Below are 16,315 nucleotides of genomic sequence, written 5' to 3'. Positions count from 1 at the left end.
AGCCTGCACATCACAGAACCAGCTTTCCATTAGGAACCATGTGGTGTTCAACACCTGCTGGAGTCCAGGAATCAGGACTCAGCACTTTGTTTCCTCACACCGTGTGCAGGTCGGTGAGCTCGGAGCTTAGCGTGTTCTCTCCAACACGTGAACATGAGAGCTGAAAGGAAGCAGGCTGCTGCTGCTGCTCTGAACAGGACTGAAGTCCTGCTGCTCTGTTCATGTCTCCTGTCCATGTCTCCTGTCTCCTGTCTCCTGTCCATGTCTCATGTCTCAGGACTGAAGTCCTGCTGCTCTTTATTCTGATGTGCTGCATCACTGACTGACAGCTGATGGAGGAAGTTTCTGCACACGCTCAGTTCACCTCTGTTCTCTCTGTTCTCTACAGGTGGAGGTGATCAGTGGAGGAGGACAGGACGGGGGGGGGACGATGATGATGATGATGATGACGATGATGATGATGATGATGATGATGATGATGATGATGACGACGTTGATGATGACGATGTTGACGATGATGATGATAATGATGACGACGACGATGATGATGATGATGATGATGATGACGACGATGATGATGATGATGATGATGTCCTTGTTTAATGTGTGTTGTTGTTGTTGTTTGTGTTCAGTAACATATTGTGATGAAATGACGGCGTGTCAGCAGGTCAGCTGTAAATAACCAGCGGTGGCGTTTTCTCCCGTCGGCCACGAGAAGCCAAACTTCCTCTTTGATTTCACACTGCGGTGACATTTTAATAAAACACTGCAACAGTTGTATAATTCCTCTCTGCTGTTCCTGCCGTCTCTCTTGCGTATTTCTCATCGAGTATTTTACAGTGAGGGAAACAGCGCCTCTCTAAATGCTTTGTGGGTGAATGAGTGGTGAAACATGGTACTGCAGCATCATTTGCACGTGACTCTGCATCCTGGAAGGAAAGCCAGAAAAAATAATAATGAACCAATCAGATGAGGCTGCTGTCATGTGACCGCCAAGTGTGATGAGTCAGCAGGAGGTCGAGGGAAGCCAGTCGACCTTTGACATCACACCAATCAGATCACAGCGTGTCATCAATGTGGTTGAGTGAGGGAAGATGAACATCATCCAGTTTGTATTGATATCTCCATTAGCAGTATTAGCAGGTGTAGTTATGGAGGGTGGAGAGTTGGAGGTTTTAGTCCAAAATAGTTTCACTAAACTACCATTTGAACAGCAACTTCAGATTAAATCTGATGAGAGTCCAACACCACAACTGGAGCTGCTCACGGAGAGGAACAAGAGATCCGGACGTTCAACGTGGAGAATGATGTCGGTACGGACTATTAGATTACAAACTTACGGCCTAAAGCTCAACAAAACACACCGATAAAACCCGAGTCTGCCCAGACATGAGAAGCATTTCACTGATGTTGGCTTCGGATGAGCGACGTGTTTCGTGGAGTTTCTGTTCAGGCTCGGAGGCGGTGACGGGTCGGAGGGTTAAATGCTGAGTGGTTCTCTGAGCAGCAGCAGTCGTCCTTCCTTTTGAATAAAAGAGGGATGTAACTGCAACATGCACATATATACACTGTCATCCATCACCATGCTCATCTTTTAGCTTCCATGGCTTTTTATTTTTATATTGACATGATTGTTTTTGCTGTGATATTCTGTTGTTCTTAGTTTCCATTATTTTTATGAAGCGATATTATTTCTGCACGTAAACTTTGTATTTTCTTGAACTGAACTTTTAACATTGTTGGCTGGAGGCTTCAAATACGCCCACTGGGTTTTTGCCTCTCTGCACTGAATTTATGTTTTATTGTAAACTCTTGTGCGTTTCAGTGTAATAGAGGCATGATGTGTTGGCTCGTCTAGAATCTACAACTATCTTACTTGTCCAGTATAAGAACAATGGCCTGGACTTGGAAATAATAACAACAAAAGCTCAAACGTTTATTGCTCCTCTCTCTTCAGCGACGCCGTTACACAAGAGGAACCATAGATGTGCTCCCTAGAATTGATGCTGATCGCGGTCCACGGTACCCGATCAGAAGATGGAAGGTGTTCCCAAGCACTCTTCGTCACATTAGACTGATACGTCGTCTCTGTATTTAGACTTTGTCTTCACGCCAGGCCTCTCGTTTGCTTCCTCGATGCGGCGGCCCAACCAGGCGTTGCTTACAGTCTTAACATCCGATGAATCGACCGGTTCAGCAGACGGGACAAAGTGAAGAAGACGTTGTCAAAATCAGTCTGTTCTGTTACAGTTGAGTTGGTGCATTGGACGTCTTGTGGTTGTTTTTCTAAAGGAGTTCTGTAGTTCTTGTAGGAAGTCAGTCACAGGAAGTCAGTCACAGGAAGTAGGGAAGCACGGCACTGACAGCAGTCATCATTGTTTGCATCTGAGCTAAACTAGCAGCATCTGCATGTATCAGAACCTAATGGAGGCATCGTAGGTATGTATTGAATTGTTTGTCCTTGTCTACAGCTGAAGAGCTTCATTTCAGACTGTATTGGGTTTGTGGTGGAGGTTTGGTGAATTGCTGTTGCTGATGACCACAATGGTTTGAATACATAGAAAAGTTTGATGTAATGAATTATGTTTAAAGTTAAAAATCACAAGGATAGTTCAAACCTGTAAAGCTTTCATTTAAGTTAGAGATTAATTGAAGTGTTTACATTGTGTGCATCTGTACGTGAAAGCAAGCAGAATTCTGATGATGTTTTTTGTGTGTTTTAGTTTCACCCTTCTTTAGTTTCATTCAACCTGTGGACAAGAAGCCGCCAGTCTTCAGAGCGTTGATGTTTGGAAGGCGTTTATCTGGCTGTCAAGTCATATTCAGGACAGATGACGAGGACAGCACGCAATCTTTAATTCATCGTGGTGTCAACAGCTAAATTGGCAGCTTATGATAAGTGTGATATATTGGGTCTCAAAGAGAAGTATGTTTGGCAGCACGTCTGGGGTGCAGTTGGACTTCCGGTACAGGTGGATGGGCATCGTGTCTTCGGGTTCACTTTGAGTCAGATGCCCTCTGGTTTATATGGTTGCTTCTGGCTCCAAAAACATAAAATGGCGACGGCCAAAACGGCAGAATCGAGGCTTCAAAATCACAAAACAATGGGTGACGTCACAGCGGCGTCTTGGTCATACAACGTAGAGACAAATATTACAGCGTACAGAACAATAAATGAAAATGCACACTGTCGAGCAAAATAGATAAAAATAATGCACTTTAACGTGCTTGGCTTATTTTGGGCCATCAACTAGTTACCTTATTTTTCGGACTATAAGGCGCACTTAAAATCCTTAAATGTTCTCAAAAATTGACAGTGCGCCTTATAATCCAGCGCGCCTTATGTATGGTTACTTGTTGTGCTTATTGATCGATTTTATGTGGTACAATGCGCTCAAAAATCTGTCGAAATGTGTAAGTACGACTTTGGTAAGCAACGAAGCCGCTCCGCTCAATGGATATTCGGAGCATTACGGTACGATGTGTCACGACCTGATCGGCCCGTAACAGGAATGTAATGTCTAAACTAAAAGTGCATTCATGTGAGGCAGCCCGCGCCCGGAGTTTGATTTACCGGACTGTGTTGTTTTGCTTAATGCGCCTTATAATCCGGTGCGGCTTATGCGTGAACATAGACACGTTAATTCACAGGGCGCCTTATAGTCCGAAAAATACAGTATACGTCATATTCTCGACACATTTGGTCCCTTGTCCAAACATGTCTCAAATGAATTGGTTTGTAAAATACAGTGAAACACAAGGAAGTTCTTTCTTTTTTAGAGTATGAGAAACCTGAGGTTACAAGTTGCGAGGTTACTGCAGTGGTATGGGAGTGGAGTGAGTGAGGAAGAGAAAGTTGTATCAGAGCTGAGCTGGTCAAACGTGCTTTAACGACACTGTGGAAAACAAAGGCCTCTGTTGTACTGAAGAAGGAGACCATGCAACAGTGTTTGACAACATATCCCCATCTCATTCGTGTTACTGTGATGATGCTTACTTTTCTTTACAGTAAAGGTTATTCAGAAAAGTCTGTTGATGTGGAAACACGATCGTGACAATTTGTACCTGTTCAGTCTCAAGTCAGTTTCTCAACTTTAGAAGTTTTCTTACTCGTCCACTCCAGCTTCAACCAGATCCTCTGTTGTTGCTGTAATAGGAGTCCTTAGAAGTCTTTATCCCAGCCTGACAGCTCATCAGGAGGCTCCTCTGTGTCCGGAGGAAATATGTCAAAGTGACTGTGATCCATCGGCCCCTCGAGCTGCAGAAACAAAGACAATCATCATTTCCTAAGATCGACAATTGCATGGAAAGGTCTGGGTGCCAATGGGCGAGCTACATTCAAGACAAATTCAAATGGAAGCCTTCAGTTTTTACTTCTAGTCCCATGATTTATTCATTTCATGTTTATTTGTAGTTTAGTATTTAGCATCCACAGCATTTATAGCCTAAGCTAATTTGCAATACCGTTCCCTAGATGGGCCTTTAAAATACAGAAAATGAACAACTCACAACAGGTTCACAGGAAACAATCCAACTCAGCCACTCAGCAATAAATACACACCATCAAACACATCTGGACTCAAAGAGCTTCTAAAACTGAGGCACATTTTACAGTGTCTTCTTCTTGTGGCCTGTCAAAGGCACATCTTTGCAATACATTTGCTTTTTAATCAGCATCTTGATGACCTGTCAGGTGATTAACTTGCAAAGGCTTATAAATACAGAATTTAGGACATGCGGTGACGTCGTGATAGAAAACATAGAAACGTCAGACCAAATCTAACAAAAAGTGACAACTGTAGTTATTAGGTGTTTAAACTCTTATATATTCAAAATATAGGACATACTGGCCGCTACATTTTATGTCTTATATTTTTGACCTCTTACTTGATGCACTATTTAGCTTTTCAGCTGGTCTCTGCTGTTTGGTTATTGTCTTCTAATTCTGTGTCTTAGGTATGTTTTATGTATGTTCTTAGCTACACGTTTTAATTGTCTTCAGGAAGTTTTAGATATTTATCTTTGCACCCTGGTCCTGAGAAACGTCATCTCCTTCCACTGTATCTGTATTAATATGGATGTGGTGGGAATGACAAATAAATTAACCTTGAACCCTGAGACGCAAAAAAGATGGAGCCAGGAGTAAGGAGTTGTTTTCTCAAGAGAAGCGGATCTTCTTCAATGCGAAGGTGTCGCTTTGAAAGAGTCAGACATGGCCGCTTTCCCTGGCGAAGTACTTCTGCCTGAAATTTTAATAAGGTGAGAAGAAGTGCCCCCATGAGAGCAAATATGCTGTAGGCACAACTCCCACAGCCTAATGCAACAACTAAACATGAGGAGACACCAGCTGGTGACACGCGGTATTGCAGGAGAGCCACACAAACCCGACTGGCTCTTACAATAGGCAGACTGGAGGTCATTGCAAATTAGGATTTTGGAAGGAAAGAAAGAAAGCTGGCAAAAATCTGGTCATTAAACTAAACAAGTAAAACGACGTCTGCCGGCAAAAATAAATGTTTATGTTATGAGAAATTGCATCAATTAACAATAATTAAATAATTACATTTATCTAAAACAACAATCGCAAAAATGTCAGTGAATGTTTTCCGGACAGTGTGCCACTGCTTCGATCTCACATCCTGACTGGCAGCACAAGTTGGTTAATTAGGAGAGAATGAGAAAACCATAATTCTTCGTAGGTCAGATGTAATTTGACAGGGAAGCTTCACCGTACTGTGTTGTTCATTGCAGTAAATCTCATTTAATGTGCTTTTAAACTGCACAAAGTTTATAGTTCTCGTCATTACAGCACTTAAGAATTAGGAGAATAAGCACGAGCTGTGGTGGGAAAAAACAAAGGAAGTCCAGGTCTTACTGGGCCTGTGGCCCCTAATTGGCTTACTGACTTAGATTTAGGAAAATAAATAAACACAGTGATCCGACTCGGATTCATTTAACAGGATTTGAACTGACTTGACATCATTGCCTGAGTGACGGCTCAGACACGAACAGGAACAAGGTGGAGGAGAAACACAGGGCTGGAGCTGAGGGGGGGTTTCAGGGCTTGAATACCGGCGACCATGGAGCCGAGAGCTGCACCGGACCACGGGATTGGATGGGAGGAGCCGAAAGAAATCAATAGCTCTGGGTGACTCACACCGGTCGGAGGCTGGATCTGACAGTTGAAGAGCTCTTCCAGTATTTTGTGGATAGACCAGCAGCGGATCGAGGGGGTTTGAGGGCCAGATGAGAGGAGGCCCCTTTGGTGACAAAGACACAGTCAACTTTTGAGGAAGGATCAGATCCATGTCCTGACGTGCTCGGGAGGTGAGAACAGATGAAAAGAAAATCACTTAGACGGATAAGAGGCAAATTGTCAGCGGCTCCATAGCGGGTCTTTGAAGAGCGACGTGGAGAGCACGGATCAGACAGAATGAAGGAAGGGGATGGATTTAAAGTCCACTCATCAGGAGAGGAGGACAGAAGACTTTGTACGATTGCTAGAGGAACCCGTGACTGAACTCAAAACTGTCAACAGTCAACACTATAATTATATTTCCTCCAGCATTAGAGAACTATTTAAAGAATACAGGAAGTGGGTTGCAATCAGAAATCTTCCAGCAACAGCCTAAGAATTAAAGTGTGTTCTGTCCGATGCATGTCCGGCACTAGCCAATAGAAAGTAACTTCGATTGAAAACCTTTTTTGGCCCCCAGTGAGTTCTGTAAAGTGTAGTCCTTTCTCTGCTTTTCAGTTTTCCATTATTATCAGCAAATGACACCCAATCATAATACTTCTTTAGCAGTTGAAAAACAATGTGCTTGTTTTATTGATATGAAAGGCTGATTTGCAGCAAACACCTTTTGCATGTACATTTGCTTTTTCACTTTCATTCATTCAGGATTGTCAAACTCTTCCTCCTTAAATATTTTGATCTCTCAATCAATGTTGTCACGTCCTGATCAGTATAGCAGTACTCCTGCCGAGGAGATAAAAGTAGATTATCTCAATCTTGTAAATGCTGTTAAATTGAAATAATTTCTCCATATGTGTGTTGTGAGGTTGTTCATTGTTAGGAAACAGGTAGTCTAACCTCTCTCCTCAGTGGAGACAGCAGCTTGCGACATCTCAAACCCTCCCAGTTGAATCCCTGGAACCATCTGAAAGACAAAAGAAGGCTCACAGTTATACTTTATTTGAAACGATGAAACTATGAAATTTAAAAAGTAACCTGCGCAACTGGGCGAAGAGTTCAGAACAGTGTCCTCAATCCAAAAAGAAACCACAAACCTACCTGCTTTACCACGACAGGAACAAAACAGTTAGTAACCCACTTATCTAACTCTTCTCTCTTTATGCTCGTGTGATGTTTGAACAGTTTTATTTAAGTGTGCTCACTGATCTGAAATTCATATCCTCTTTTTTTAGTGATTCAACACTGATCACTCGTTAGCTTCCCTTCATTGGCTTTCTGTAAAATCAAGAATAGAATTTAAAGTCCTTCTACTGAATGACAAAGCTTGTTCATATCTTTAAACCGTCGTGGTACGCTATTATCCCAAAAGACTGCTTTTCTCAGTGTCGGCATATTTCTTGTTACGAGTTTCCAAAAGAAGAAGGGTAATGAATTCTTTAAGTTTCTAGTATTCTTATAGAAGGTGTGTATTTGTGTAATAGAAATCTATTTTAGGGTGAAAAACACTCCACTATAAGGTAGAAAGAACCACCTGAATTTATGTTCCCTCAGCGACACCTTTTTTAATGTAGAGATATTATCAGTAGGCCTACAGGGTTTATGTTGGTAAAGGGACGAGCAGACAGATGTAACGTTATAATCTTTCATTCTTCCAGTGTTGCTGTTCTTGGTGTAAATCTCACGAGATACGTTATTGTGACCTCGTATGTGACCGATGTGTTCACACCAACATGTCCTTCCAGCTGACTTATGTTGCTGTTTGTATTCAGGCTGATCCCACAGAAAGGAGGAAGCTTGTGATTGGTCAGGTGGGTCGCAAGGAGGAGGCAAAGAGATATGTTAACATCTGGAACACAAGTACAACATCTGCAACACAAGTACAACATCTGGAACACAGGTACAACATATGGAACACAAGTACAACATCTGCAACACAAGTACAACATCTGGAACACAAGTACAACATATGGAACACAAGTACAACATCTGGAACACAAGTACAACATCTGGAACACAAGTACAACATCTGGAACACAAGTAGAACATCTGGAACACAAGTACAACATCTAGAACACAAGTACAACATATGGAACACAAGTACAACATCTGGAACACAAGTAGAACATCTGGAACACAAGTACAACATCTAGAACACAAGTACAACATCTGGAACACAAGTAGAACATCTGGAACACAAGACTGACTGCTGTTGAACCGTCCCGAGGTGATGAAACAGCGGTGAAGGGCGGGGTCCACTGAGCGCAGCGTGTTAGCTAAGAACAACCACTTCACAACATGTCGAGCTAACATTGTTAAACCTGAGCAACATAAAACAACATCAAAATCATGACTCTGAGAAAAACGTTTTTTACAGGTGATGAAAGTTTTTTTTTTTTTTTTTTTTATAAAGGCTGATATCATTTAGAAAATGAACTTACTTGTGTTTCTTGATGTCGATGATACCATTCTTTTTGTTTCCCAGTCTCTCCACTGGGTTCAGTCTGGGGGGAAACAGAGATGTTTCAGTTTAATAACAACATGGAGGTTTTGTTAGAAAAGTAAATAAGAAGAACAAAACAAAAACAAAACAACCTCGACAAACATGATCAAAGTTGTCTGACAGGTGGCTTCATAACTCCGGCAGCAGGACTCAGATATTGTTCCGATCTAAATACAATGCTGCAGGACAATTAGAGCTTTGTAAGAATACTCCTGGAATAATGAACCCAAACACAAAAGAACTTTGTCAAACAAAAGAACTTTACTTGTAAAGATTAGAGTCCATTAAAACAAAGCCGCGCTATTGGAAAATACACAAAGTCCCGCTGGACATCACCGCTGACTTACAGTCCAGAAACAGTGGTGACACACTGACGGACTTTAAGTCCCATTCTAGTTAACTCTTTCCACAGAGATCATCGTCAGCAGAAGTTGTCCTGAAAGTGTAACTGCATAAAGTTCATTAACAAAACATCACTCCTCATTTAGAATTCGAAAAGCTCTGCTCCTGTTTTCTCTTCACCAAAATAAAACTCAGAAGTGACGGGGTTTGTGGGAAATGTGTTCTTCACATTAAAATGATGATTAAATGTTTGTGATCAGAGGAAGTGATTCCATATTACTGGATGTTAAATGAGTTTTCTCCACACGTCCAGTTGTCAGAGACGTCTCTTTGTTTGTTTCATCCAGCAGGTCTAAGTGTTGAAAGCAAATCTCCAGAACTGCCTTCTTTCATCTACGTAATATTAATAAAATCAGGAAAATCCTTCCTCAGCGTGACGCAGAAAAACTCATTCATGTGTTTGTTACTTCTAGACTAGATTATTGTAATTCCTTGTTGTTAGGATGTCCAAATTACTCATTAAAAACCTGCAGCTGATCCAAAATGCTGCAGCAAGAGTACTGACGGGATTTAACAAGAGAGATCATATTTCTCCAGTTTTATCTTCTCTTCACTGGCTTCCTGTTAAATCAAGAATATAATTTAAAATTCTCTTGATGACTTACAAAGCTCTACATGACCAGGCTCCATCATATCTTAGAGATCTTATAGAACCATATAATCCTAGCAGAGCACTTCTCTCTCAGTACGCTGGTCTACTTGTGGTTCCTAGAGTTTCCAGAAGTAGAATGGGAGGCGGAGCTTCAGTTTTCAGGCTCCTCCCCTGTGGAACCAGCTCCCAGTTTGTGTTGGAGGGGCAGAAACCCTCTCTAGCTTTAAGATTAGACTCAAAACGTTCCTTCTTGATGAAGCCTATAGTTAGGGCTGGCTCAGGTAGACCTGAACCAACCCTTAGTTATGCTGTTATAGGCCGAGGCTGCTGGAGGACCTCGTTACATGATGATCTTCTTTTCTTTCCTCCTACTCTTTAACTGACTCATACCTCACCATCTTCTTCTCTCCCATAGTTTCTTCTTATTATCTGTTGTCTCCATTCAGTTCCTTCACTCGTGTAGTTTCTGTTCTTTCTTTTCCAGATGTCCCGTCATGGAGCTGCATGTCTCTGCTCTGCTTGTCGTCTCCACCAACAGTTCTTCTCTTCTATCTCTATGCTGTCCTTTTCTCTCTCTGCTCTCCTCTCACCCCAACCGGTCGAGGCAGATGCTCCGCCCACCTCTGATCCTGGTTCTGTTAACAGATGCTCCGCCCACCTCTGAGTCTGGTTCTGTTAACAGATGCTCCGCCCACCTCTGAGCCTGGTTCTGTTAACAGATGCTCCGCCCACCTCTGATCCTGGTTCTGTTAACAGATGCTCCGCCCACCTCTGAGTCTGGTTCTGTTAACAGATGCTCCGCCCACCTCTGAGCCTGGTTCTGTTAACAGATGCTCCGCCCACCTCTGATCCTGGTTCTGTTAACAGATGCTCCGCCCACCTCTGAGTCTGGTTCTGTTAACAGATGCTCCGCCCACCTCTGATCCTGGTTCTGTTAACAGATGCTCCGCCCACCTCTGAGCCTGGTTCTGTTAACAGATGCCCCGCCCACCTCTGATCCTGGTTCTGTTAACAGATGCTCCGCCCACCTCTGATCCTGGTTCTGTCGGAGGTTTCTTCCTGTTAAAGGGAGTTTTTCTTCCCTCTGTTGGAGGTTTTTCTCCCTTAAAGAGGAGTTTTTCCCTCCTAGTTTATGTGGGAATTGTTGAATTGTTGGTTTCTCTGTATAATATTGTAAAGTTCTGCTGTAAGGACGTTAATGTGTTAAGTGCCATGAAATAACCTGTGTTGTGATTTGGCGCTACATAAATAAAGTTGAATTGAATTGAATTGAATTGAATTGAATGAACATGAATTAAACAGCATCTAAAGCTCTTATTTTGAAAGGCTGATGTAGTCCTTGTTTCTATATTCTAGTCACAGACGGTCTGTTCTGGAAACATACGCAGCTTTTAGGACCTTTTAGGACCTTTTAGGAACTTTTAGCAGCTTTTATCTCCACAGTTCTCTAAGTTCAATACAAGATTACAATAAAAACATTTCTGTGATGTGCAGCATGATTATTATCAAAGGAAGGGATGATATATAAATATATTTCTTTATTAGGTAGAGCTTTTAAAAAACTCATTTTTCTTTCTTGACATGAAATTTCAAATTTTTTTCACAAAAAACGCCCAGTGAGTTCTAAACTGTCCAACTCAACCTGATACCAGCTTGTATCAGTATAAAAGAACACAATCATGTTGCATTTCCAACTTTTTCACACATTTTCAAACTAAATGCATCAATTTCTGATAGTGAAACTAGTGATTTTGCAGGTGTTGTAAAATATGCCTTTTATCTGCAATTTTCCCACCATTTTTCCAGCTGTATTTGACGGTGAAGGTTACGGCAGAGCACCGGCTACGTCCACCATGAGCCACCCAACTTGGGTTTAGCCCTGTGCTAACTGGAAGTGACATGAAGTAATTCAATTATGTCACCGGACTAAATGGATCAAGTTCTGACAGTTAAACAACTCGTTTCATGTGGTTTTGTTGCCTTTTATTTCCTTCATCCATAATTCATCAACTGTGGGCTGCAGCTGTAACAGCAGCAATGGAGGCGATGGTGGAGTCTGTGTGGACATGGTTTTTGAAATGACTCTGGCAGAAGCGAGTGACAAGTTCCACAGTCATGTTTAAATTAATAATGCACAGTATTATCCTCACATTTGATCATGTTTATGATTCATCGTACTTGCAGAGTCTCCTGATGAGGTCATCTGGACGCTTGCCTATTCGCTTGGGAAAGTCCGCCTTCTCGATGCCGTGGAGGACCATCGTGTAAATCTTTAAGGGGTCCGGGCCAGTAAATGGTGGGCTAGAAGGAAAATAGGTTTTCACATGCCCTCATTAGTGATAAATTAAAACTCAACACTGCACTTTACAAAGATTGGTACATTTTTGGGAAAAATAGGTTTGCTTGCATTTTTTAAAAGTAAGATTAAGATAATGTCTCAGTAATCTCATGCACAGTAAATACTTTAGAACTTCGCACAGAGTCAGGACAGCTCTTTGCTAATGCTAACGTGAAATCAGCACTGAACTTAACACTCAGACAAAACATTGATATTTATTGTCTCATCTCAGTCAGAAAACAAGCAAATAAGTGTATTTCTCAAAAAGGTGAAATATTCCTCCAAAGACTGAGCTCAGAACTACAGGAATTGAAATGCTGCTCTGGAGTCTCCGACTGCTTCCTGTAGAGGTGAACATCTGCAAAATATCCAGCCTGAGGAAACAACATCAGTTCGATGCTGTCGTGAATTTCAACTGTGAGCTCATAGCATTTTTGGTTCTGGGGTGATATGACAAAAATAAGCAAGAATATTAACTTTCGTAGTATAGTATGAGACATTTTATGAAATTAAATAATGCAATTTATATTATTGTGCAACAGGTTTAAGCAAGTTTGATATTTAAACGTTATCAGGGAGGTATCTAATCATCCCAAATTCATTTGGCAGACAGAATGAGATATGTCCCCTAACGGGTACATTAATTAACCTTAGTTAAGGCCTTAATAAGCATGAACTAATAGTTAATTCATAGTTTAATATTCATTCATTAAGGTTGTTCATGTTAACTAAGGTATCAATTTATGCCTTTCTTATTGTTATTAAAAGTGCTATTGACACTAGTAAATACAGTAATAAGCATTAAGTGCCAGTTAAAAAAAACACACACAACTCGTGTGTCTAAAATCACTTATTTAGGGTGTTCATGTTAACTAAGGAAGGAATTCATATATAATTGAATATTTTTTTGATTACAATCAATGGTCTTCGTGAAGGTTTGCTTGAGCTTTTATCTTCATCTAAACAGTCCTTCCTTAACTTAACTCCTTATAGCTGAACTTAGAAATGAATATACATGTTGTATTAATTAACCATAAGTATGCATTATAACCCATTTATCAATACTTTTTGTGGCCCTTATTGTTAAGTGGAAAACATGTATCCCTTAAATAACACTTTATAAATGCAGAACAATTCTGAATTAGCCATAGTTAAGCATTCATTAATGCACTTTGTGACCCTTATTGTTAAACTTAACTTGTTTAGGAATGACGAGAGCTGAAAGGAAGGGTGACAGTAGTGAAACAGAAACACATGAAACTGCTGCAGATTCAACTGCATGTATTGATCGGTCAACCAGTAATGAGTAGGCGGAGCCGAGGTCATTTCAAGGAACAATATATATGTTTACACAGATTCAGTGAGACAACAAACTGTCTGGACATTAAAAAAACAACAACAATAAAGTCCCAAATAATTTTGAATTAAACTGTGATTGTGAAACTGAAGCAAACTACGTTGGACAAGAAAGGTTTGTGAATGATACTCATATGATTACAGTAAAAGTAACTTCATCTTTGATTTCATTAATAGTTCAGGTGGAGCGGCTGAGAACATACGGTCATTAATATTAACGATACTTGGGAACGTCCACAAAAAACAGCTTGTTCTTAGCAGAGCTCCACTGAGACGGAAGAGACGAGGTGTGAAACGGTATTGAAATGGTTGTTGACACTGAAAAACACAAAAGTATTTTCATAAGGATGTCAAGACTATAAATAAAACATCAGAAACGTTACAATATGGGACCTATAAAGCTTAGTACTGTGGTTACTAAGGCCAGTAGCACCTTTAATAACTGAAGTAAGCCAGGAATTGATACCTTAGGTACCTGGACAGCCTTAATTAATGATTATTTAACAATTAGCTAACTGTTAATGAACTGTTAGTTAATGCTTATGAAAGCTTGATTAATGTCCTTATTGTAAATTGTTACCACATAACCAAACTTATGGCTGTGGTGTCCAGGACTTTAAAAAGTGAATCCCATTTCTTCTCCAAGAACTGCAAGTCAGATATAGAGGATTCTAATTTACTGACTTACTTCCCAGTGAGAAGTTCAAATATGAGGATTCCCAAAGACCAACAATCAGCTCCAAAATCATGACCCTTGTTCATGATGACCTCTGGGGCCACGTACTCTGGAGTTCCACAGAAAGTCCAGGTCTTTTTTCCAAGGCCAATCTTTTTAGCAAAACCAAAGTCTGCCTGAGGAAATGGAGAGGAATTAGAAATACATGTTAAAAGATATTGCTGATATTGAGTGAACTACACTCTTTAAAAGGATGTCACTCTAAAAAACAGCTGCTTACCATTTTGACATAACCCTCTCCGTCCAGTAGAAGGTTTTCAGGTTTCAGGTCTCGGTAGACAATGCCTGTAGTGTGGAGATAATCAAAGGCCTCCAAGACACAACCAGTACAGAACTTGGCTGTAGGCTCTTCAAAATAACTCCTGGCAGGTTACACAGTGATCATCTAATTAATGGCATAATATATTCGGTGAATACACACAGTGCAGAATAATGAACACTGGGGAAAGTACATCAGTTGGAAAAAACGTTGTTCAAATTATTTTCCAAAGCATGAGGAATTTAACGTCTTTATTAGAAACTAATAGTGAAGCGATGTGTGGAAACAGGATCACAGGCCAGACAGTCACGCGGTACTCCTTCACACATCGTAGCTTCTGCTTCTGTGAACAATGAACCAATCAAAGGTCAAAGTTTTGCACCGATGGAGGTGGTGATGTTGCAGAGGGGACAACGTGTTTCAGGGGGATCTGGGCATTCACAAAGAGTCCCAGGACTAAAAGAACATTCTTTTTTCCAAGTATTTTCACTTGAAGTTAGTCCCCTTGGACGAAAGATAAAAGTTAGCTCCGAAGATGAAAAACTCTTAGGAGCAGTGAGGAGGACTTTTAAGAGATTTAACAATTTCTCAAGCAGAGGAGAAAAGAGATCAGAGAAATATTCTTCAAACATTGAATGACGGCATGTAAATGAAACGCTACGAATTACATGGTGCAGAGATGAAGTCTGAGGTCGATCTCATTTGAAACTCAACACAATAACGACGTATATGAAAGTCATCACAGCGTGAAGACATTCAGCAACGGTAAACAGGTCAGGTCTGTAAGATCCTTCATCAGCAGTGATCACTCAAAGGGTTACAGCTCTTTCACGGCCTCGTATTGGGACGCAGTTCATTTCTTTTCCACTGGATGTCACTATCTGTTCTTTTATCAGAAAGAGTGTCTTTGTATTTTTTTAGCAGCCAGTCACATCTTTAAAAGAATGTGTCCTACATAGCAAAGCTCTCCTCAGCTGAGACTCTTTGCTTGTTTTAACTCACACTTGTTGCCTTTTAAAGCTGTCAAAGCAATGCAAATTCAGACCAACTTGAATGGTGCAGCTGTCTTTACTGTAGTCACGGGGACGTGTACTCCATGGCGTTCATTACACCGTGATGCCACTTGACTGGAAACGTTCAACTCTCACCATGTGACTCTAAATATCCGTTTCTGGAATTGTTTAATTTCTAGCTGGAGACTGAATGTAGCAGAAGGACCTACACTCACATGTCCCGCAGCAAAGTCCACAGCTCTCCGCCGAGACAAACCTCCAGCAGCATGTAGACAAATTTATCGTCCCGAAATGTTCGGAATAACCTGAAATGCACAGACAGCCATGTCAACTACTGCGTTGCATTAAAACACACAATAAACCACTACTGGCATAGCAACAACGAGCAAACAGCAGAGTAGTTAAATAATGGAGCTGAAGTCATGAAGTAATGAAAGTGATTTATAATGTGATGTACAATTGTGGTGTAAGTCCAGTAAAAACTGTGTTCATGTCTTGTATTGGTCTCGAACTCTTGTACTGTTTTAACAGGGCTAAAAATATGATAAAATAAAATAATACCTGCTGCAACAGGTTTTATTTTTACAAAACAGAAAAACATCCAAGATTTTCTCTGAAGACTTGAATCTCCATCATTGTTCATTCCAATTCAATCCTTTGATTTTTAAACTCAAAACAAAAATCACGTGACTGCTATTTAGTTACTGCTCACTAGTCGCTCTCCAAACATTTGATTAGCGATGGCCATTAGTGAAGGGAAACTCAATGTTGTAGCTCTGCAGCAAGCACACCGGAGAGGGAGAGAGAGGGGGGGGGGGAGAGGGGGGGGAGAGAGGGAGAGGGGGGGGAGAGAGAGAGAGGGAGAGAGAGGGGGGGGGAGGGAGAGGGGGGGAGAGAGGGAGAGGGGGGGAGAGAGAGAGAGG

The 16,315-nt window shown here is 41.1% G+C and overlaps 2 protein-coding genes across 2 annotated transcripts in view; one reads left to right on the top strand and one right to left on the bottom strand.

The window, feature by feature from the left end:
* The window catches only part of LOC138213532 (protein NLRC3-like), a 28,413-nt gene extending 27,636 nt beyond the window's left edge, over window positions 1–777 (top strand). Inside the window, exon 14 of the mRNA XM_069174695.1 lies at window positions 389–777. The gene's annotated coding sequence lies outside the window, so the exon portion shown is untranslated. The remainder of the gene's footprint in view (window positions 1–388) is intronic.
* Window positions 778–4,162: 3,385 nt separating this feature from the next.
* The window catches only part of LOC138213514 (cGMP-dependent protein kinase 2), a 34,195-nt gene continuing 22,042 nt past the window's right edge, over window positions 4,163–16,315 (bottom strand). Inside the window, exons 13-21 of the mRNA XM_069174673.1 lie at window positions 15,608–15,697; window positions 14,341–14,482; window positions 14,073–14,236; window positions 11,869–11,991; window positions 8,635–8,697; window positions 7,094–7,160; window positions 5,213–5,243; window positions 5,107–5,114; window positions 4,163–4,258 (exon numbers count right to left, since the gene is read on the bottom strand). Of these exons, the coding sequence (XP_069030774.1) occupies window positions 4,163–4,258; window positions 5,107–5,114; window positions 5,213–5,243; window positions 7,094–7,160; window positions 8,635–8,697; window positions 11,869–11,991; window positions 14,073–14,236; window positions 14,341–14,482; window positions 15,608–15,697 (784 nt within the window). The remainder of the gene's footprint in view (window positions 4,259–5,106; window positions 5,115–5,212; window positions 5,244–7,093; window positions 7,161–8,634; window positions 8,698–11,868; window positions 11,992–14,072; window positions 14,237–14,340; window positions 14,483–15,607; window positions 15,698–16,315) is intronic.

Source organism: Embiotoca jacksoni, unplaced genomic scaffold (genome assembly GCF_022577435.1).
Source record: "Embiotoca jacksoni isolate LCO1_2020_lvr unplaced genomic scaffold, fEmbJac1.0.p SCAF_60, whole genome shotgun sequence".
Lineage (NCBI taxonomy): Eukaryota > Metazoa > Chordata > Actinopteri > Embiotocidae > Embiotoca > Embiotoca jacksoni.
This window is presented reverse-complemented; position numbering and strand designations above follow the sequence as displayed.